Consider the following 25,547-nt stretch of genomic DNA (forward strand, 5'->3'; position numbering starts at 1 on the left):
AGAGGTGTCCGTTAAGAGAGAGTTTACTGTAACTTGGTGAAAAAATGCTATAGAACAAAAGGTGCTTAGAATTAGACGTTTTATCCATTTCCGAACTTATTTTAAATATATATTTTTTCACCCTTATAAGGGGTGAAACTCACCACCACCGGGACAAAAGCACACAGAGGCCCAATATCATTTTTATTCTTTGACCCATGTGTTATTTATGTGTTTGCCCAATTTCATGTCAATCCAAGCGGTCCTTTAAAATTTAAAGCAAAAAACCGTGATTCAATGTATTATAAGTTGCTAACCGTTGGTAAGGGCAACCGACATAATAAATCATATTCGTAACGAAAAATAAATCTCCACTACACTTTCAAAATCATTTTTAATAATTAAATGTAATTTTCGGCTAAAATAATTTTTATTTTAAGATAATATAAGTCTTTCTTTTAGTCAATGACTGTGAAATAATTGCTTAATTGTTACAAATAAAGTCACCACGATTTAAGGAAACAAAAACAAGTATCTCGGCTTCAGTTGGTCGTAGAAAATTTTTATTTTGTTTTTAATCCTTACTTTGTCTTCAGCAACAATAATCTGCAAATTAGAAACCCATAGGATCTACATGGGCGGCTTCAGTTCTAAACGTTTATAACGAAATTTGCCCCCTAATTTTCAAACCCGAAATAAGAGGTTGAAAAATCTTATACGCATTTATTTACATTAGAATATGGAAATATAAGTCTTTAGAAGGAGGGTGGATCGTGGAATAACTCTCTACGATTTTTTTTGAAAAAGTTATAGCCTTCGACATTTGACCCCTTGGGATAAGCAAATTATAATATCTAAGCAACAAGTTTACCAATCGGGCCCTACAAATTTTTTGTTAAGGTATAATGCAATTGCAAAAAAACGGCCATTTTGGACCTTTCGCAGGCTGTTTTGCAATAACGTATTTACGTAATGAAACTTGCCATAGCTCAAATTGCAGTTTTTTTAATTTACTACAATTTTATATTTAAAAGTTTTTCTATAAAATGAATATCCTAAGCTGCAAAATTAAAAAAAACTTTAAAAATTGCAAATTTAACAAATGAAAAACGTCATACCTAAATAAAAAACCGCACAAAATTTTTGGGTTACATTTTAGTAGAAGTTATTCCTGCCATCGTCCTTTACAACACCTGGTAGGTTTCAAAAATTCCTGAATTATATCACGTTTTTTCATTCACAGCCTGGCGTATATGCGCTGAACGAATATTAAGGCACATATACATATGCGCTCCGCTCGGTGTGCGAGACGCTCGTGCGTAGCATGTTCGTCAGATTAGTATGTGTTTTCAAGTGGCGCGCAAACGGCACACACACGGCGCACCACGATCTAACTTCTGTCGGTTTTTCAACAAACGCTTTGATGGTTCGCAATATAGTCGATACGCTAATCTGAGATACAACTGACTACACTACAGTCACAATAAAAATTCAAAAAACCAATACATAAGTAAAAACTTCGAGATGTATTCTGGTATAAAATCGTTTATTTAAAACTATAAAATGTCATGGATTGCAGAACGTTTTCGTTTTAAACAGAACATCTTCAGTGCCTAGAATGAAGTATTTCCACGTTAGTTTAAAGCAAAAGGTTAAAAATGTGACTGTTAAAAGGAAAAATGTGGGAATACTTACACCCTGCCGAGTATTTTGAAACTAGCACACTGTAAATAGTGTTAACATCATCATATATGATTTACATAATGTAATATGTTAAAATGTTATGACTACAAGTCGATGTTAATAGATAAAGTGGAACACATGCTAAAAGGGTGCCATGGTTCCCTGCTCGAAGATGCTAGGTACTTGCCAATTCAATGGGCACAGACCAACTGAGAAATTAGGAAGTGGATATACAATTTGACAAGGGTGACATGACATGACAAGATAAAGCCAATTTTTGGTTAAAGTTTCATTTGATTTTGGATTTTTTAATAAAATGCAAAGGTTTGTCTGCAAAAATAATTTAAATTATTTGAATAATAAAATCTACTGTAAAGTTTAAATTAGCAACTCTCTATTCCAGAATAACTTATAAATTCATTCAATTTAATGCAGATATATTACATGGTTTAAGTTGTGACGTCATCGGATGTGAAATGACGAGATGAAAGTTGAGTTTTGTTGAAACAAGGAAATACACTACATAATAAAAGATAATTAGACTTACGTGGAAAAACAAAGCTAAACAAACCGAAAAAACCAGAATTTAAGAGTATTTTTATGTGATGAAATGTTGGTTGCCTAACAAGGCAAGCAGGCAACAAGTTGAAGGTAAACGGTAGAATATTGCGAGAAAACAGTATATATACAAAAGGTGGCTATTTATTGTGTTAAATTTATTATTATACTATTGTAATGAATAATTATGTCTGTTAAAAGTTGGAAAATAATTGTTAACAAAATTAAATAACTAAAGATTACTGTTAGTGAGGTAGATATATCGCACCTTGAAAACCATAGGGCAGTAACTGCAAAAATCATAATATCGAGTTATGAGCATTTTAAGTTTTTGTAAAGTTAATTTTATTTCCTGTAGTTCCAAAAATTAAGCTACAAACCTGATATTTGGTAAAATTGTCTTTAATTTTGCATATTTTTATATGAATTAAGAAGTACATAAAATTTCCTCCAGGAAATAGGTATTTTAGCACATACGGCCATATGGTTTTAAAGAATATATCAATTTTCGCAAATGACGCAGTAAAAATGCATATCAAATAACAGTTTTTTATTTAAGATTGTACTTATTTATTACAAATTTTTAGTGTTAACACTTAATTAAAGTCTTGCATATTATAATCTGTCTGTTCGGTTTCTATTGTTGCATTGGTCACGTGTAAATCCGCATAAACCTATGATAGTGCTTTTGAATAACATTAGCCTTACATAGTGAGAGTCTACATCTTGTTTTTTGAGATTGCATATTCCTGGTGGATGCGAATATGCTTTACTTAGTTCCATCTTAGCCACCATCCCTCGTTGTCTTTGCCTTATATTAATGGTTCTGAACTCTGCATCGTTGAAGCTTGCCTTAACCTGAAACTTATTTTTAAATGTCTTCTCCACCTAGCTCATCTTATGTCATTCCAGACGACCTGATTTCCTTCTTCGTCAATGTTATAATTGTTCCCCATTTCCTTACATCGTTTTTTAAAGTCCAATATATCCGATGTACACCTTTCATTAATTTTATATAAGGTTCACCTGTTCTTTCGCTGTTTGAACTACTGTGAACCATTGCGCAGCCACGTAAATTGGTCATCTTTTAAAGCCTTTTTTGTTTGTTTCTCAATCAAAGAATGCACGTTATCTAGCGTATTTTGGGAGTGACCCGTTATCAAAAATTTGTGGGTAATTTTAGGTATGTTCAATTTCTGTACTGCATATTGATAAAGATAGACAATATACACTTGTTCTTATTTCGCCCACAGTAGTTATCTGAGTATAATATTATTTCTTTTTCCCTGGCATGGTTCCTCAGAAATTGTAATAGGAACGACGCTATTTCATTCGAATCACGATTAGCAATTCGCTTGAACCAAAGACAGAAGTGTCCTGCATTTGTGGTCCGGTAAAAATTGTGAAATTAAATAATGTTGATAATCTGCTTTTGTAATAAAATAAAGAGACTTCGCCTGAAGGCGTCGCGCGTCGGTAGTAATGATTGTAAATCAAAACAAGAAGTCATGCAATTATTGGATTTTGCAGATTTTAAGTCATTTATTTCTCTTTCCTATTGAGTTCCACTTCCTGACGGTGAGTATTATAGGCTGTGTCTAATGTCGATTTATCTAATTAATTTCTGTAACTTTCTCACAGCAAGCAAAGGTATGTTTGGGCTTAAAGAAGTGTATATTAAATTCTGTGTGAAATATGGTCATCATCGTAGCGTAATTTCCGAACACCGAAACTTTTTCTTTGCAAAATTTTATATATAATCGCGATGAATATCAGCAAGAGTTTTGTCATCGCTGACGAATTATCTGGTAGTTTGTTTCCTTAGGTATTCTCCTTTTCATGAACATTTTTCAGTGCGTCACAAATTATAGAAAAAAAGGTAAGTCCGTGATAATACACATTTATGACATTTATTCTAACGTGACATTTTAGTTAAATCTGACAGTTGTCAAATTTTATTTTCAATTTGGAATAAAACCAAATCAATTGTGTCTATTGCATTTATAAAATGGTATTTTCTTTCATTTGTATAGTCTTATAAATTGTACAGATTATATTGATAATGTTATTATTTTATTTAATAAATAATTCTTTTTTGATTATGGCGCCATCTATCGACAACTAGAATAATCACCGAACTAGAATAATTACCGAAGTATTCCCAGACGTGCCTTTTTTTTCTGTCACATACAATTTAATGCGTTAGAGAGAAATCGAAAAACTGTGACGCACTGAAAGATGATCATGAGAAAAAGAATAGTGAGATTTCACTCTAAGAATGGACTCGATGTAAATCATTATGTTTTGTTTCACGACTTCGTTGATTCTTTTTCCATTCTTATGAGTTCTTCGCTTTTCTTTTGGGATAAACCCATCTGCAGTATGACGTTGCATATTAATTTGTTATAGTCTTGTCGCTTATTTCCAGTGTTGCAATGAAATCTCTATGCAGCACTCTTATGTTTTGTTGCATTCAAAGGATTTTTCCTTAGTACATCTCGCTTTTATTTTACGAGCGTGGGTCACATTTTGCACATATTGCCATATAGATCTAAGTTTTTGTTCCAATTTTAGAACCGTAGAGCATCAACTGCAGATAATGCCTGATGGTTTAAAAAGAAGAATCGATTTTTGATAAAAGCCATAGGGATGTATCTTTCTGGTGCCGAACTTAAAAATTTTTTGCAGATGCTGCTATATAGCATTAAAAAATAGATTTTTTTTCCTATTAGACTGCATTCAAAGGTCATTTCATGAAAAAATTGAAATTATTGCCATATGGTTTTCAAGGTGCGATATGTGTGAAGGATATGATTGTATATAGTATTGTGAAATGAATAAAAGTATGTAATAATATAATAAAATTAAACTATGTGACATAAAGTCTAATTCATCTTTATGTAGTTTTGAAAGGACTGAATGAATTGGAAGTAATGTATCTTGATAGTCTACCAACGTAGAATAGTGAATAAAATAATTAGAATGAGAGCTACCAATATAGGTCAAATTGTGGGTTGATGTCAGTATGTAAAGAAGAATCTAAATTGAATAAGTATATGAAATAGAAAAGTATGAGATTGATTTCTATTGGTGATAGTGGAGTGAACAGACTGAACTAAATGAAATATATTTAAGTGCAGAACTTTATGAACGTATGTGATTGCAACTGAAATCAAACAAATGAAAAATGTGAAAAAATTATTTTAAATTGGGATAAATGGATATTGGAAGTTGCCTGATATGAATGGAAATGAAAAGATAGATGAAAAAAGAAGAATAGTGAATGCATTAAAACTTAAATGTTATAGTCTAAAAGAAGTTTGACTGAATGGGTCGTAATGGATGTAGGTGTGCAGTATCCTATTGTTAAGTAAAGTCTAAGAATCTAAAAAGAAAAAAGTGACAGAATGTTACTAAGTAAGGAAAGTGATATATATGACAGACCAGAGTGATTGGATGTACGGTGTTTTTTATTATTGTAAACGGAGATGAGAGAAAATGAGTAAGTAACATAACAGGCAACAGGATAAGGGAGTGTGAAGAACATTCCAAAGAGACAATAAACCAGACCGATTTAAGGATTAATAATAATAAGAGCCATTTAAATAAATTATAAAAGAAATGGTGAGATGAGATATAGACGATATAGATCAACGTATTGTATCTAACTCTTCTGAGAATATACATATTTCTTTCAAAGTTGGAAATACCCTTGGCCACTTTTTGACAAATACTAAGGATACAATACACTATATGAATCGTAGTGGTGTTTATAGACTGACTTGTTCTGATTGTGATGCTTCTTACATCGGCAGGACTTACAGATCACTCTCAACCAGATCTGCTGAACATTCTAAAAGAGACACTACATCAGCCTTTTCCCATCATTTAAAAGTTAATAATCATCATCTTAACATCCCTGATGGTGTTAAATTAATTCATAACATCCAAGACAGAAACAATCTACGCCTGGATTTGTACGAGGACCTTGAGATTTCCAGAGACATGAGGACCAGCCCCAATTGCGTTAATCGTCAAACAACTTTAAATCGTCCTTTTACTCCTATCCATCGACAACTATTCCCTTAATCCAACCCTAGTTTTCTCTCATTATTCCCCTCACCCCCCTTCCCCTTTACTCCTATTCTCCATTTTCCCCCTCCCCCTCTTTTTCCACTACCCCACTAGTTTCTAACAATCTTCTCTTTCCACACTAATCACCCATTAACACATATCTCAACTTGCAATTTCTTTTCAACTTCATTACTGCCTCCCCCACTATCCCATCCCTAACACAGTTTTGATTCTTCTATTTTCCTATCCTTCATATTTTTCTCCACTCCTAGTCATTTCTGGTTTGACCTGGTGTCTCTGTCTCTTTTTTCAGGTCCTCTATATCTCATCTCACCATTTCTTTCATAATTTATTTAAATGGCTCTTATTATTATTAATCCTTAAATCGGTCTGGTTTATTGTCTCTTTGGAATGTTCTTCACACTCACTTATCCTGTTGCCTGTTATGTTACTTACTCATTTTCTCTCATCTCCGTTTACAATAATAAAAAACACAATACATCCAATCACTCTGGTCTGTCATATATATCACTTTCCTTACTTAGTAACATTCTGTCACTTTTTTCTTTTTAGATTCTTAGACTTTACTTAACAATAGGATACTGCACACCTACATCCATTACGACCCATTCAGTCAAACTTCTTTCAGACTATAACATTTAAGTTTTAATGCATTCACTATTCTTCTTTTTTCATCTATCTTTTCATTTCCATTCATATCAGGCAACTTCCAATATCCATTTATCCCAATTTAAAATAATTTTTTCACATTTTTCATTTGTTTGATTTCAGTTGCAATTACATACGTTCATAAAGTTCTGCACTTAAATATATTTCATTTAGTTCAGTCTGTTCACTCCACTATCACCAATAGAAATCAATCTCATACTTTTCTATTTCATATACTTATTCAATGTAGATTCTTTTTTACATACTGACACCAACCCACAATTTGACCTATATTGGTAGCTCTCATTCTAATTATTTTATTCACTATTCTACGTTGGTAGACTATCAAGATACATTACTTCCAATTCATTCAGTCCTTTCAAAACTACATAAAGATGAATTAGACTTTATGTCACATAGTTTAATTTTATTATATTATTACATACTTTATTCATTTCACAATACTATATACAATCATATCCTTCACACATATATCTACCTCACTAACAGTAATCTTTAGTTATTTAATTTTGTTAACAATTATTTTTCAACTTTTAACAGACATAATTATTCATTACAATAGTATAATAATAAATTTAACACAATAAATAGCCACCTTTTGTATATATACTGTTTTCTCGCAATATTCTACCGTTTACCTTCAACTTGTTGCCTGCTTGCCTTGTTAGGCAACCAACATTTCATCACATAAAAATACTCTTAAATTCTGGTTTTTTCGGTTTGTTTAGCTTTGTTTTTCCACGTAAGTCTAATTATCTTTTATTATGTAGTGTATTTCCTTGTTTCAACAAAACTCAACTTTCATCTCGTCATTTCACATCCGATGACGTCACAACTTAAACCATGTAATATATCTGCATTAAATTTAATGAATTTATAAGTTATTCTGGAATAGACAGTTGCTAATTTAAACTTTACACTAGATTTTATTATTCAAATAATTTAAATTATTTTTGCAGACAAACCTTTGCATTTTATTAAAAAATCCAAAATCAAATGAAACTTTAACCAAAAATTGGCTTTATCTTGTCATGTCATGTCACCCTTGTCAAATTCTATATCCACTTCCTAATTTCTCAGTTGGTCTGTGCCCATTGAATTGGCAAGTACCTAGCATCTTCGAGCAGGGAACCATGGCACCCTTTTAGCATGTGTTCCACTTTATCTATTAACATCGACTTGTAGTCATAACATTTTAACATATTACATTATGTAAACCATATATGATGATGTTAACACTATTTACAGTGTGCTAGTTTTAAAATACTCGGCAGGATGTAAGTATTCCCACATTTTTCATTTTAACAGTCACATTTTTAACCTTTTGCTTTAAACTAACGTGGAAATACTTCATTCTAGGCACTGAAGATGTTCTGTTTAGAACGAAAACGTTCTGCAATCCATGACATTTTATAGTTTTGAATAAACGATTTTATACCAGAATACATCTCGAAGTTTTTACTTCTGTATTGGTTTTTTAAACTATGGTATACAGCCAACTATTGGGATTTTCCCATTGATTTTTTAATAAAAATTCACTATATAGAAATAAACAAACCAAGACACGTTGAATGTTCGAGGAGCACTCCCAAACCATGATATGGGAGTACTCCTCGTGCTTGTTTATTTCTAGTGCATCTTTATTGTGATTGTAATGTAGACAGTTGTGTCTCAGATTAGCGAATCGACTATAGCGAATCGACTGTACGTATTTGGACGGGTGTGTGAGTGGTTTGTTGGTTTTGGCGCGCCTGAGTTAAATATTTGTTAGTAATGGAGTGGTCGGAACTGTCGGAAGGAAATATCAAACTTATTGATGTTTACCGTGGAAAATCATTATTGTGAAATACTCAACAAAGGACCATTAAAGCCGATATCTGAAGGGAAACAGAAGCTGAAATAAAAAATATACATGCGGACCAATGTAAAAAAAGGTCATTTCATTGTTGTCTTCTTACCGGGCGGCGTGAGAAATACAAAATAAGATTTACTATTTTATTTGGGCATAAGCCACAATTCGAGTTTGAAATCAAGTTTACTTGACGTTTTGACTTTCACTTCGGAAATCGTTATCAATATCAAAAAAACATTCATAAATTAAAAATTTTACTTTGTTTCTGGTGAAGTAACGCAGTTGGAATAAGCAGATATATTATAATAATAATTAATATTAGAATAATATACTAATTAATATAAGAACCTATAGTTTTCTAACTTCGTTTCTGGTAAAGCAACGGAGTTGGAACAAGCAGATATATTATAATAATTATTGTGTCACCGGAAAGCGAAAAAGGTAACGCACAACTTTGCCTATACTTCGTCTAATTTGCTTACCGTTGCACGTCATCCTCGTAATAGCCTGTGACGTCACATGATACCAACACGAAATATTTAGGCGGAAGGTGTGTTCTTTTTTAGAATCATTTTTCCTAGTACACTGGAATTACAGCCACAAGACATATTTTATTATATACGCGTAGAAATAATATTTGAAGATTTCTATTAATGTTAACCTAAAGAAATACACAATAATATGTTTCATTTAATTTGTATAAATGGATTATAAAGCGTTTTTATGAAGCACATTTGCTCGGAACACACTGTAACAACTGTAATCGAACGAAGCTGATATTTTAGAATAAATTGGTAACATTTATTTGACAGTTGCGGTGATGACGCTTCATATTTGTTTATATTCTTTACTCTAAGTATTTGTTTTATTATATTTACTGTTTTTATTTACTTTAACGTAAGATTATAACTTAATTCTTGTTTTCTATTTCTAAAGTTTTTATTTATTTACATTGAATATTACTTTGTTTTGTTTTATAATCCATGTTTACAATAATTATGTGATCTATTTGATTTAAAATTGATTCAGGATTTTTTATACTTTGGCAACTATGTCAACTTAGATCTCTGGCGTAGATAATGACGTGCAACGGTAAGTAAATTAGACGGACTGTATAGTTTTCTAAGTTCGCTTCTTGTGAAGCAACGGAGTTAAAACAAGCAGATATACAGTGATGAGCATGCTAATAACCGGCAAAATAGCGCAAAAGATGGAAAACCTATTAAGTTGTGAAATAAAAAGTAATGAAACTATTCGAGCTGAGAAATTTAGCGATATTAACATATAAATTCACATTATATTGATTGTTTCCCACCTTTACACCTATCCGAGGAGTATGTCAACTAAAACTGTCACTGTGTGACAGTGGCAGTTGCAAAACTCGTCCGATACGTCTAAAGGTGGGAAACAATCAATGTAATGTAAATTTATAGGGTAATATCGCTAAATTTTCCTGCCCGACTAGATTCATTTCTTTTTATCTCACAACTTAATAAGTTTTCCATCTTTTGTGCTATTTTGCCGGTAATTAACGCGCTCATCACTGTATTATAATTGTGTTACCGGAAAGCGAAAAAGGTAACGCAGAACTTTGAAGAGCCTACAATTTTCTAACTTCGCTTCTGGTGAAGCAACGGAGTTGGAAAAAGCATATATAGTATAATTGTATCACCGGAAAGCGAACAAGGTAACGCACAACTTGGAAGAACCTATAGTTCTCTAACTTTGTTTCTAGTGAAGCGACGCATTTGGAACAAGCAGATATATTGTAATTGCGTCACCGGAAAGCGAAAAAGGCAACGCACAACTTGAAAGAACCTATAGTTTTCTAACTTCGTTTCTGGTGAAGCAACGCAGTTGAAACAAGCAGATATATTATAATTGTGTCACCGGAGAGCGAAAAAGGTAACGCACAACTTGGAAGAACCAGTAGTTTTCTAACTTCGTTTCTGGTGAAGCAACGCAGTTGGAACAAGCAGATATATTATAATTGTGTCACCGGAGAGCGAAAAAACTAACGCACAACTTGGAAGAACTTATAGTTTTTAACTTCGTTTCTGGTGAAGCAACGTAGTTGGAACAAGCAGATATATTAAAATTGTGACACCGGAAAGCGAAAAAGGTAGCCCCCGAAATGTCCAGGAGTGAAACAATCGCTTATCGAAAGGCCACACGGTCGATAACTTACGCCTATTAGTTGTATAACTCCTATTTCATCTACATAATTGGTGAAGGAGTTAGTCAACCAACGGATTTAATGCTCTTACGGCGCCGTAAATTATCGCCCGTGTAGCCTTTCGCTAAAGTTAGAGAATTTTTACGATTTTATATCAGAAGAGCAGAAACGCGAAAGGGTTGACTTTATTGCAAGATGATAGTTCATTCGATTACATGAAATCAACTTTAACTTAAGAATATCCGAAAACCAGAAGAAAGAAAATCAGAGAATATCAGAAAAATCATAAATGATTACAGTGAAATCTTCTGTTAGTGATCCCATAGTAAATAACGATGAAAAAAACCTCATGATACGATTCCAAAAAAGGTAAACATTGGGCCTTACATTTAGTTTTCTCGCAAAATCAACACGAAACGTTTGAATTATTTTATTAGAGATATTTTTACTGTTTATTTGGAACGTCAAATAAACTTAATTCAAACTCAAATTGTGGCTTATTCCACATAAAATAGTAAATTGCATAATATGCCGTATAGTCTGGGCTGATTATCGGAGAATAGGCCATTTTTGGGAAAAGTTAGGTATAAAAGAATATAGGTATGCAAAGTCCGCAGATAGTGTGCTAATTTTTTTATAAACAAAATGGCGCCCGAAAATCGTTTTTTTTTCAATTTTTGCTCTATAATTCCAAAGATTTTAACTTTACACTAAAAACACTCAAATAAGAATTCACCGAAATTACATTCTGCATAGAGACGTGTTTTTCCCGATTCACTTTGACGAAAACTTTTCCCGGAAAAAGCGGGTTTTTCCAACAAAATCTTTAATTTTTAACTAAAATTTTAGATAAGTAATTGTTAATCAATAATTAAATAACCTGGTAATGTAAAAGCCCTTTTCGTATAGATTTTAATTTCAAAATCCAATAAAAATTGAATAAACAGTTTAGCAACAATTGAATTGTTAATTAAAAATTTACGGTGGCTATAATAACGCAAATGATTATGATGCATAAGAATAGCTATGATTTTTTAATAAAAAGATACTATACCTATCTAATGTACCTTGCAGAATTGAAATTGGACTATTTAAGCGGCCTCAGGAATATTTTAAAATTATAAAGAATTTTTTGGCTTATAAACAAATAGAATATCTCGAGAAATATTAAATTAAGTTAAATTATAAAAACGGTATTCAAAAAACATCGGCATGACGCTTCTTCTAAAAGGAAAAACGTTTAATTATGATGAGTAGTTCCTGAGATACAACCGGTCAAAATTGACCGAAATTTACGGCAAAGATATAAACAATATGATCATAATTTTCAAACCGTCACCTTTATATTTGTGTCCTCTTTCTCCACATAAATTTTCATATCCTTAGAATACTCATAACATATATTATTATAATAAAAACAATCGATAATACGTCTGAAAATTGCCAAAAATAGCTGAATTCCAATCAAAAATTAGGTTGGAGAAAATGTAACCCTCAAAGTTCAAAATCGGTATACGTTAAAAAAATGCATTTTCTCGGCTTCCCATGGAGCAATTTCCTTCATTCTTTTATTGTTCCCAAGTAACTCGAGTAGAGCCATCGAACTAACGTATTATTAAATGTCAAACTTGCTTTTGTTTTGTTATAATAAATTAATTTATTTATTATAACGCAAAATTTTAACTTGTTTAAATAAAAATTGTTTAAATAATTATAGAGCTTTCAAATGAGAATATTTATGTTTTTAACTTTTAAAGGTACACTTGTTGTAAGTTTATCTAAAAAAAAAGCCTACAACTGGAAAAATATGTAGTTTTCTGTTCTTTTAAATAAATTAATCTATTATAACAAAACAGAAGCAAGTTTGACATTTAATAATGAGTTAGTTCGATGGCTCGGCTCGAGTTATTAGGGAACAAAAAAAGAATGAAGGAAATTGCTTCATGAGAAGCCGAGAAAATGCATTTTTTAACGTATACCAATTTTGATCTTTGAGGGTTACATTTTCTCCAACCTATTATCGATAGTTTTTATTATAATAATATATGTTATGAGTATTTTAAAGATATGAAAATTGGTGTGGAGAAAGAGGACAAAAAACAAAAGGTGATGCTTTGAAAATTATGATCCTATTGTTTACATCTTTGCCGTAAATTCCGGTCAAATTTGACCGGTTGTATCTCAGAAACCACCCATCATAATTAAACGTTTTTTCTTTTAAGAGAAGCATCCTGCCAGTATTTTTCGAATACCGTTTTCACAATTTAATTTAGTTTAATATTTTCCGAGATATTTTATTTGTTTATAAGCAAAAAAATTGTTTATAATTTTAAAATATTCCTGAGGCCGCTTAAATAGTCCAATTTTAATTGTGTAAAGTACATTAGATGGGTATAGTGTCTTTTTATGAAAAAATCATAGTTATTCTTATGAATCCTAATTATTGTCGTTATTATAGCGACCGTAAATTTTTAATTAACAGTTCAATTGTTGCTAAAGTGTTAATTCAATTTCCATCGGCTTCTGGAATTATAATCTATATGAAAAGAGATTTTACATTACCAAGTTATTTAATTATTGATTAGCAAATACTTATCTAAAATTTTAGTTGAAAATTAAAGATTTTGTTGGAAAAACACGCTTTTTCCGGGGAAAGTTTTCGTCGAAGTGAATCGGGAAAAACACATCTCTATGCATAATTTAATTGCAGTGAATTTTTATTTGAGTATTTTTGGTGTAAAGTTAAAATCTTTGGAGTTATAGAGCAAAAATTGAAAAAAACACGATTTTCGGGCGCCATTTTGTTTATAAAAAAAGTAGCACACTATCTGCAAACTTTGCATACCTATATTATTAATACATGCAATAATAAGATTCGATTCCAGCAATAAAATTGCTGGTAAATAACTTTTCCTTGTATTTTGCTAATTAGCCCCGAGTAGTAAGAAAATAGTTTTAAAACAATACCAAAATAAGATATAGTAGAAGTACAGGACAGAAACATGATTATCTACAATTACTAAATGTTCGTAAGTTTCCTCTGGATCGCGGAAGGTTCGTCAAAATGAAAAATTTTAACGAACATTAACCGCGCCGCGAATGCGCGGCGCTCACACGACGCGGAGTTCGCGGCGCGGATATCTATCTCCGCCTTTAAGAGAATACCAAACCGAGCTAAGACCGTTCTGCTTAGAATGGATAAGATATATTTATACAAAGATGCCCACAATCAGATATGTTGAGAAGGATAACTAACTGGTCACCACTATGGCCCAGGTGTAGGGAAGACCTAGAAGTAAATGGCTGGATGATGTAGAAGACATAAGAGCGATGCATGTGATAGACTGGAAAGTTTAGTGCAAGGACAGTAAGAAATGAAAAAGAGTCACGACAGCATCAAAGACACTCAGCAAGTTGTAAATGACAGAGGATTATTCAACCTTACCCAAGAATAGGATTTTGAACGCGATGTCATTATCTATAATCCCTAGAGATTTTAACGTGAATGAATGAATGAGTGAATGAATGAATGAATGAATGAATGAATGAATGAATGAATGAATGAATGAATGAATGAATGAATGAATGAATGAATGAATGAATGAATGAATGAATGAATGAATGAATGAATGAATGAATGAATAAATAAATGAATGAATGAATGAATGAATTAATTAATTAATAAGATTAAAAGGTCGAGAGCTTAAAGAGTCTTGCACCTGCCTTATATCTGTGCTTGTGTTTATTACCGTGACCAGATATCTCGTAACGCGATAGTTCGTTAACCGGACAATTGGTAACGGACAACTCGTAACAGGGACAGTTCGTAACGGTGACACTTCGTAACGGCGACAGTTCGTAACTATACAAATTCGTAACGGACAATTCGTAACGTCCAAATTGAATTATTCTGTTTATTTTTGTTCACGTCGAAACTACCTAATTGAAATTTTGTTTATCAATTTAACGAAACAGTAGGTACCTGGATAAATATGTTGAACATATTTTATATTTCTTGTTTCAGAATATATTAAAAGTCTTTAAACACATACAATCTTTCAATATTTAAATACATACAAACTTTTAACAATATTTTTAAATCCCTCCTACTGTTCCTTAAATTTGCATATATCTACTTAGACAAAGGAATAATGAAGTAATTTGGTGAAATCCTTAAGCCGATAACCGTCTTTAGACATTCCTAACTTTCTAAGTAAACATTTTTTAAGTAATAATTATTTATCATATAAGTGTTAAAAGTACCCGTTTAAGGCACGCATATGAAAGTTTGCAGAATGAGCGATAGCAAGCTCTGTAATTCACATAAGTGCCTTAAAAATGTACTTTTTAACACGCATATCATACAATATTTTTTCTACAAACGTAATTACAGAACAATATCTACAAAAACTTTTACTTGAACTTGACTGACATTCCATTTTTATATTTTTTTGACATTACATCAAAATTGTCTATACGGTCAATACGAACTGCAGTGCCTTAAAAATATTTTAAAGCACTAGTGCCTTAAAGTAGCATTTTTAACGCTCGTATGGAGTGCTAAAAATTGCATTTTTAACACGGTTGTAGAAAAAGTATTTTATTTACATAATTTTTATTTGCGTGTTTAAATACTTTTATTATATTCTGAAACACAAAATATGAAATGCCTTAAAATGTTTATCCTGATACTGATTCGTTAAATTGATAAACATAATTTCATTTATAGTTTTAATAACAGTAGTTTCCACGTTACCAAAAATAAACAGCATAATTCAATTTGGACATTACGAATTGTCCGTTACGAACTTGTATAGTTACCAACTGTCGCCGTTACGAACTGTCGCCGTTACGAACTGTCGCGTTACGAGATGTCATGGAACCGTTTACTTCATGTCAATGCTTCGTCTCATATTTAATTTCCTTTTCTATTACTTCGAGCCTTAATCTGTCCATCTTTGTATATGGGCCTCCCCTTCTCTTTTCCCCTGGTTTCTATCCAGCGCGGTGGTCATCCATCTTGATCCGGCATGCTTTTAAAGGTCGTCGCTCCATCTAATCTGAGGCCTTCCTCTCCATCTTTTGTATTCTTATGTTCGCCAGTAGATAATTTGCTTGTTCCATCTTTCATCTGCTTGTCGGATGGTGTGATCTGAAAATTTCTATTTGAGTTTTGCCACATGTTCCTTAACGTTTCTATTTTTGGTTACTCCTCTGATCCAAACGTTTCGTTTGCGAGCTTTAATTTTTGCATGCAGCATCTGTCTTTCCATCGATCTTTGCGCTTTTGCCACTTTATCGATACTCTCCTTTGTAAGTGTCCAAACTTATAACATCAGGCCAGTCTGATTTTTTATTACGTATATAAAACCCATCCAATGCAGACACACACTTAGAAGAAATATGTGACTTACCTATGCATGCTCTTGGTCCCTCTCCGAATGGGAAAAAGGTGTAACCATCTGAATTGAAAGTATTATCAGCAAATCTTTCTGGATTAAACTTCAGGGGATTTGGGAAATATTTGGGATCCCTAAACATAGCAAAGTAAGGAATGTAAACTGCTGTTCCCTTTTCAATGACAAGATCTGTACCTTCAAACTGATAGTCGGCGAGTGCATCTCTATCAAGAACCGGTAAAAGGCCATATTTTCTTAAAGTTTCTGAAACAAAATATATTATATATAGACTTAGGCAAATATGAAAATTGCATATTTTGCATATTATGAATAAAATATGCAAAAATGTAAAATTTTGCATATTTCTATAAAAGTGTGCCTATTTAATTATTATGCGAATATTTAATTTTGTTTCAAGATATTTATTGTAGTTTTGTCCTTGAATAAGGGTTCCAAAATATGCTAGTTTATACCTCTAGGTAAAAACTTTTATTGGGATGGTCAGTTTTAGAAGTCAATTATGTTGTAAAATTGAAACCGGTAACACCTGTCTTTGTAATAATATTGTGAATTGCAATTTGAAACTACCGAAAATAAACACTGCTTGAAACTTGGATAAAATCTACATCTACGGAAAAGGACAAAGTTTACTGCTCAATTTGTGGCAAAACTGGAAGTACTACATCATTGTGTGTTATATTATATTATACGAGAATATTTTCTAAAATGTGCTGACACAAGGCAAGTTTGCAATAAATCGATATATTTTCTATTTTCTCAGGCCCTTTTTTAATACCTTGTGATGAAAAAATAGGATCTAAAAAATTCGAATCATTCAATAATGTACTGAAAATTCGCTTAGCATTGTTTTCTCGTACAATAACCTTTAAAATAAAATAATAAAAGAAACCAAGAACCTCCTGTATATATTTGGGGGACCTTCCTGCTTTCAGAGTCATATTTTCTTGATATTTTCAAGATTTCTGATTTTAATTGTTATGAAAATAGTTACCAGATCCTTTCTGAAGTACTTAGTTCAAGTAGGTACTGGGTGGGACACTCTTAGGAACCATTTAATGTGAAAGCAAAGATTACAGTAAATTTGAAAAATGCCCCAGTAATATCGGTTGATGTAGAAAGAAGCTTTTTCATTTAAAAAATATATTGTAATAGGTATGTACCTACTCAGAAGCCATAAGTTTTTGTTAAAAAAATTTAAACAGCATTTAAATTATTTAGTGTTAGCACAATTCGAAGTAATATCATTTATTTGTTAAAATACTTAAATAGTTGAATAGGTCTGGATCCCGCGTATGAAAAAAAAATTGATTAATAGCAAGCTGAAAATTTGTTAATAGCTTAAGGGTGTCCAGTCGGATAAACTTTGATATATGGGAACACTGTAACAGGGGCAGTTTTAATTGTGGAACAGGTTAAAAATTTGGAACGGTCAGATTACGAAAACGGCACATTTATTTTGTCCGACAGAACAGACTTAAACTCTCCGAACAGAGATTAATCTCTCATGCAAAAATCAGACTGCTATTTATCACCTGTCATAATTCCTGTCATTTGACATATTCTACATGTTCCACTCATTAAAACGCCCATTTGGTGATAAATAGCAGTCTGATTTTTGCATGAGAGTTTAATCTCTGTTCGGAGAGTTTAAGTCTATTCTGTCGGACAAAATACATGTGCCGTTTTCGTGGTCTGACCGTTCCAAATTTTTAACCTGTTCCACAATTAAAACTTCCCCTGTTCCAGTGTTCCCATATATCAAAGTTTGTCCGACTAGACACCCTTAAGCTATTAACAAATTTGCAGCTTGCAAATCAACTTTTTTTTTCCTACGCGGGATCCAGACCTAGAACACCTAAACTTAGTTTGCAAAATATATAAAAAATATTAATTACTATAAATTATGAAGATATTTTAAATATGTTTGTAAATAAAACGGATAGTACTTTCTGAGTTGTTTAAATATATGTATTTATATATGTATTTTTTATTTTTATATGCATATTTTCTAGATAAACATGCATATTTTTGTATAAAATACTGCATATTTATGCGCATATTATGATTGTATAATTTATGTAAAAAATCTAAATTTATCCAAATGGATTACAATTCTTCAGGACGTTTTCGGTCCAGTCATACCATCACCAGTGAAACATTATATTTTTAGTCGAAACTAGCGTATATTTTGATTAATAAAACATTCAAGTTACATGTCGATAATATTAAATTGTAAAATGGGTCGATTTAATTCATACGTAAAGATTCACTTTAAGGAAATAAAGTTTTACCTGCTCGAAAAAAGGGGGCCGTTCGCCCAGCGAGTGGTACAGGTCAACTCCAAAAATATACACGGTGCTCCATTAAAAAACGATAAGTTCCCTATCAATATGGGGGCCCTGTATATTTGAAAATATTTTTAAAGTACGGTCCTATATTTATCCCAACTTTTACATTAACAATTTTCTTCCTATCTTTTATCAGTGTTGCAGTAAATGGTCAACTTGGGCGCCCTGACATCAACACGACTCTGCTTTATTGGTAGAGTCTATGGGAAGTGCAGGGTAAATTGAAGATGTAATTACAAAAAAAAATGTATGTCTTTGTACTCACTTTATGGTAGGGGAGCCCAAGCGGGGATTTCTGCAGTTACTCGAGTGCGTCAGATTATCATATGGGGAGAAACCTGGTACCCTGCAGATGTACCTCTACCATATATTGGCTCTTAACACAAAGGAGTTCGTTAAGGGGGGCCCGAAAAACAATCTATCCTTAAAAAAACTCGAAATTGTCAGATTAAGATAAGGTAAGTTAAGTACATGCAAAAGAGTGTATATTTCAAAAATCTGACGATTTGAGCCGGGCGTAAGGAGTTTTGAGTCCCAAAGTTTCACAAGAAAAAAGCGAATATTTCGCGAAATGAATGACAGGTCGAAAAACTAAAAAATACGTGCTCAATATTTTTTTAAAAATGTGATGATTTGGAATGGTACCAAACACGACTCCCCACGGAGAGGGGTGGGGGTAAATTTAATATTTTAAAGACGAATCCCGCGATATTTCGCGAAATGAACATCAGATCGAAAAATTGTAAAATACACTTATTCAATATTTTTGAAAAATCTATCGAATGGCACCAAACACGACCCCCACGGAGGTGGAGTGGGGGGTTACTTTAAAATCTTAAATAGGAGCCCCCATTTTTTATTGCAGATTTGGATTCCTTTAGTAAAAATAACTAACTTTTATTCAAAACATTTTTTCGAATTATGGATAGATGGCGTTATAATCTGGAAAAACGATTGTTGGAAATGGAAAATTAAATTAAAAAATGGCAAGCGCCCACTAAAATGGAAAACTTTACTTAACTTTTTTTGGTTTTAATACCTACTCGTACGGTCGAGTGACTGCACATTTAGCATACTTTGCTCCCTTACTATTATAATGCACAAAAAATTACGAGATCTGGATTTCAATGCATATTTTTTTTATAATTCTCGTATTAAAGTTACACGTAAAGTTATGCGTACTGATGACAGTGGAAAAACTGCAGGCGACCCGGTCAACTTATATAAATATGCAAACAATACAGTATTTCTGGTAGATAGTGCGCAGGGGTTCGAAAGGATGATGGATAATATTGTAGAAACATGTAACAAATACAGCCTAAAACAAGATTGTAAGAAGACAAAAGTAATGTTCATTGGTAAGAACACCTACATAAATGCCCAAATTACAAAAAGCGATACACCGTTAGAAAAAGTGGAGAACATATTATGCTATTTGGACTGCAATCTTAAGGATACTTGGGATCATAGCTCGTATTTAAAAAGCCAGAATCTCTTTTAACGGTCATAGGAAGATTCTCTGCAACGTGTCTTTAAGTGTCTATATACGTATAAGTCGTAATAGAAAGCTAGAGCCCTGCAGAAGATGTCGTAAACCATTAGAGGTATTTGAGATGTGGTGCTATCGACCTATGTTAAAGGTCTCATATAAACACCACACAAATTACATGACTAGTCTCCAAAGTTTAAGAACAAAGAAATGATGAACACCGTAAAGAACAGAAATTTGGCTTACTTTGGCCACACTATGCGTAATAGTAAATACTGACTTCTACAGTTGATTCTACAAGGCAAGATTGAGGGCAAGAGGGGACCTGGACGCAGAAGTATATCCTAACTGGTCGATCTTAGGAAGTGGACTGGTCTAACGTCGACTGATGTATTTCGAGCTACTATGTATAATACTAGCATGGGCCGCATATGGAGCTCTATCAGACATCTTCAAGAGCAACTTGCCAAATTATTTGAAAAGGAAGACGTTCAACCAATGTGTGCTTCCAGTTATGACTTACGGCGCTGAAACATTATCGTTAACCCAGGCCACAGCAACGAAACTTACAGTGGCCCAAAGAAGAATGGAACGGTCACTACTTGGACTGACTCTCAGAGACGGGGTCAGAAACGAAGAAATCAGAGGAAGGACAGACGTCACAGTTGTCATAGAGCGAGTAGCATGGCTGAAGTGGAATTGGGTGGGTCATGTAGCCAGAATGAAGGACGGGAGGTGGACCCAAAAAATTACAGTGTGGAGACCAAGAGAAGACAGAAGAAGTAGAGGTAGACCACCTACACGATGGACAGACGACGTCAAAAGGATTGCTGGGAATTGCTTGCAGAAAGCCTAAGACCGACAAAATTGGAAGAAATTAGGGGAGGCCTATGTTCAACTTTGGATGCAGAAGGCTGGATGATGATGATGATGATGATGTATAATACAGTAAGATGGGTTATAGTTATAGTCCAAGTAATGAAGCTTAAAATAGGACAAAACCTCGCAATTTTTACAGAATGGATCGATTTGCTTGAATATTTGAGAATAAGTAGTGGATAGTCCTAGGATCAAAATCTATATCATGCCGAAAGGCGCTTTGCCATGGGTGTGGCTGCCATCCTATCTCGGGGTGGAAATTTTTTATTATATTTTAATTGCAAAAGTTGGTAAAAACGTTTATTCTAAGCAAAAAACGTTGTATACCTTTTTTTGATCAAATTGATAGTTTTCGATTTATTTGCTATCAAAAGTATTAGTTTTATATCGAAAAAATCAATGTTTTTAATAGGTTCTCTGCTAATAACTACAAAAGTTTTCGTTTTATCAAAACAACTTTACTTAACAAAAATGTACCTTTCGAAAAAGTAAACAAGACCGTTTTTTTTTTAAATATTCTTTAAGACCAATATTAATCGAGCTATACTTTATTATATAATGGCCCTTTTTCATCAAATGCTAAATATTGTAGTTTCAAAGTCAAAAGACGGGAAAACTATGCATTTTTCGAGGACAACTGGTTTAAACTAATCTAAAGTACTTAAAAATGTATATCTCCAGAAATAAAAAAAAGTCTCTAGCTCAAACATTAAGTGACTTATAATGAAAAGAATGTCAGTCAATATTTTTTTTTCAGCGAAAAAGTGATTGCAAGCAACCCCCTAATCACCACCCTAATTGAAATTAGTCATTGACCTTATTCGGTCCCTTTTTGTTAAGTATTATTAATAGGTTCTAGGACTGGCCTAAAATGATTAGTTTTTAAAAAAATACAGTTAAAAGCGAATAACGAATTTTTGTAATTTGGAAAAAATACATTTTCTTCAGAATAGCAAGATTAGGATCAGATGAAATTGTAGCCTATTTAATTCCCAAGCAACTGGTTTGCAAAACTTTTTTCTACGACAAAAACTGAGTGACCTATTGACAATTAAAACTTGTAATAACATGCAAAAACCACCTTTACCGACCCTTTCAAAGTCACCTCTTTGTGCGACTGAGGATTTTAAAAAGAATTACTATTAAAAAGCTTATAGATCTTGTAGAAACCTACAAAAAAGATAAAAAATAAAAAGTTACGGTTAAAAAATCAATATATTTTTTTGAAACAAAAAAGGAGAAATCCAATTTGAAGCATAATAATCTAAGCGGTGATTTTAGTCATTGGCCTTTTTGATTCCTATTTATTTATGTTAGAAGTTTGACTGGCTTAGAATGATTAGTTTTTAAAAACTGCAGTTAAAAGAGAATAACGAATTTTTGTAGTTTTGTAAAAAATGTCATTTTCTTCAGAATAAAAAGATTAGCAGCAGAGATACGAAAAAATGTTTCAATATAAAATTGTAGGTTTAAAGAAATTGGTTTAAAAAAAATTTCTACGGCAAAAATTGAGTGAATTGTAAAGAAGTGTATCGAAAAACATTGATTTTTCTATCCAAAATAATATTTTTGTTAACAAATAAATCGAAAACTATTAATTTTATCAAAAAGTCACAAAAAGAAATTATGTCAAAGTGTCACGGGGGCAAAAATTCGATAATAATTTTAGAGATCAAGTGCAATTTGTTGCAATTATTTCATGAATAAAACTGTTCAAAACCAAAATTTTATTGTAATTTATTTATGTAAGTTAGTCCAGAAAGCCACTGCGCATCCGCTAGGAAAAATATTCTAATTCGGATTTTTTGCACAATTTTACTCAAAAAGGACTCCTTTTAACAAATTTGCATGTTGCCAGGACCAAAAGGTGGTCAAAAATTTTTTAACGTTTTTTTTTTGTTTTTTTCCTAAAATTATTATTTAAGTTTTTTTTAGGTTTTTTGGATCATTCCAAACAGAAAAGGTCTTTAGTGACTTTTCTCTAAAAATGATAGTTTTTGACATATAAGCGATTAAAAATTGAAAAATTACGAAATCGGCCATTTTTAACCCTCAAAAACTATGTGAAAAACTGAAAATTTGAATGTTGCCAAGGTAGGTAGATATTCTTTAAACATCGATTGATGAAATCCCGAAGAGTTTTTTGCAATACAATGTTCAAAACTCCTTTGTTTTTTAATTACTAATCAAGCGTGCGCGACACTATTTTCCACCGACAGTATGGTGCAAATGAGAGGAATAAATTCGTTATTTCATAAACTGGCGACTTTAAGGAAAAATCCCGAAACAGGTCGATTTTTATTTTTAAGTTATGATATTGTGGCATATATGGTATACTAGTGACGTCATCCGTCTGGGCGTGATGACGTAATCGATGATTTTTTTTAAATGAGAATAGGGGTCGTGTGGTAGCTCATTTGAAAGGTTCTTCAATTCTCTAGTCAGTAATGTAAACATTTACATAATTATTTATACAGGGTGTCCTTCTACTTCTTTTTTTGTCAAATAATTTAATTTAATAAAAATTTGTTGGACACCCTTTATAAATATTTATATAAATGCAGTAGAACTCCAATTATCCGGATTAATTGGGACCGGGCCCGATCCGGATAATCAAAAATCCGGATAATTGGATTTTTCTCGAAAAAGGCCTTTTCCGGGAAAGAAACGTAATTGCAGCAAAACACAATGGAGAACATATACGGTATTTATTATGAAAAACAATATAGTATACACAACAATATGTAAATGACAAAGTTTACATTACGTAATATTGACACACAATACTGAATCGCAGGAAAATGAATTATTTTTTTACAAACTTGATTTTTTCTTTTTCTCAATCTGATCCGGATAATTGGCGATCCGGATAATTGGAGTCCGGATAATTGAAGTTCTACTGTGTTTATATTACTGAATAGAGAATTGAAGAACCTTTCAAATGAACTAGCACACGACCCCTACTCTCATTTAAAAAAATCATCGATTACGTCATCACGTCCAGATGGATGACGTCACTAGTATACCATATATGCCACAATATCATAACTTAAAAATAAAAATCGACCTGTTTCGGGATTTTTTCTTAAAGTTGCCGGTTTACGAAATAACGAATTTATTCCTTTCATTTTCACCATACTGTCGGTGGAAAATAGTGTCGCGCACACTTGATTAGCAATTAAAAAACAAAGGAGTTCTGAATATCGTATTGCAAAACCTTTTCGGAATTTCATCAATCGATGTTTAAAGAATATCTACCTACCTTGGCAACATTCAAATTTTTAGTTTTTCACATAGTTTTTGAGGGTTAAAAATGGCCGATTTCGCAATTTTTCAATTTTTAATCGCTTATATGTCAAAAACTATCATTTTTAGAGAAAAGTCACTAAAGATCTTTTCTGTTTGGAATGATCCAAAAAACCTAAAACAACTTTTTTCCATGTAAAAAAAAATTTAGGATAAAAACAAAAAAAAAAATTTTTGACCACCTTTTGGTCCTGGCAACATGCAAATTTGTTAAAAGGGGTCCTTTTTGAGTAAGATTGTGCAAAAAATCCGAATTAGAATATTTTTTCTAGCGGGTGCGCAGTGGCTTTCTGGACTAAGTACAAATTAGTACAATTAAACACAGTTGTTATAAATATTTGACGGTTGAAAGTCATCCCTTTTATAATGTTTAAAACATTAAAATTGCCATTAATGTCACTGAATGCATTTTTTCGTAGCAACAAAGGGCATCTGACGTAATATACTTGACGACGGGATATTATCAAAAATTTCCGGGTATGATATTACAAGAGAGTGAGAATAAATTGAAAATAATGCGACAGTTTTTCGAAAATTTGTTGTCTGCCCAATGACAACAAATTTGAGTAAAAATGAAGCATTATTTTCTTATTTATTCTTACTGTCGTGTGATATTCGTAATATTATTTTTTAATACGTATATAATGGATATTTCCTTAAATGTGACAGTTGTCAAAATTAGGAAACTGGTTGCCATTAAACAGAAACAATCTACTTAAAAAATTCTATCGATAATTTTCTACAGTAGATAATTTTCAGTATAATTTTAATTTGATTGGACAGAATTTAACACGTGATCAAATATCTTACTATACGATTGGAAGTTAAAATCATCAAAAAATAATCAGTTAAAATTTATTTATGTAGCTTTCTCTTGGTCAGAATCTCCTATGAATGAAATAATCGTATTATTTCACTTTTTACCCCGGAATCGGTCGCACCGTTAGAAAAAAATCTAAAAATCAAAAAATTTTATCTTTTTCCGTGATAACTGAATGAAAAATTTTGCAACATAACTTTCCACTCGTAAGTACCTCGTGGAAGGGTGTATAGTAATGCGTAGGATATTTTTGTGGAATTTATGACTGGTAAG

At 32.3% G+C, this 25,547-nt stretch overlaps 1 protein-coding gene across 1 annotated transcript in view; it reads right to left on the minus strand.

The window, feature by feature from the left end:
* Positions 1-25,547, minus strand: part of LOC126889533 (cytochrome P450 6j1-like) — a 109,753-nt gene that overhangs the window by 13,802 nt on the left and 70,404 nt on the right. Inside the window, exon 4 of the mRNA XM_050657885.1 lies at positions 16,427-16,675. Within this exon, the coding sequence (XP_050513842.1) occupies positions 16,427-16,675 (249 nt within the window). The remainder of the gene's footprint in view (positions 1-16,426; positions 16,676-25,547) is intronic.

This window comes from Diabrotica virgifera, chromosome 8, assembly GCF_917563875.1.
Source record: "Diabrotica virgifera virgifera chromosome 8, PGI_DIABVI_V3a".
In the NCBI taxonomy this organism is placed as follows: Eukaryota; Metazoa; Arthropoda; class Insecta; order Coleoptera; family Chrysomelidae; genus Diabrotica; species Diabrotica virgifera.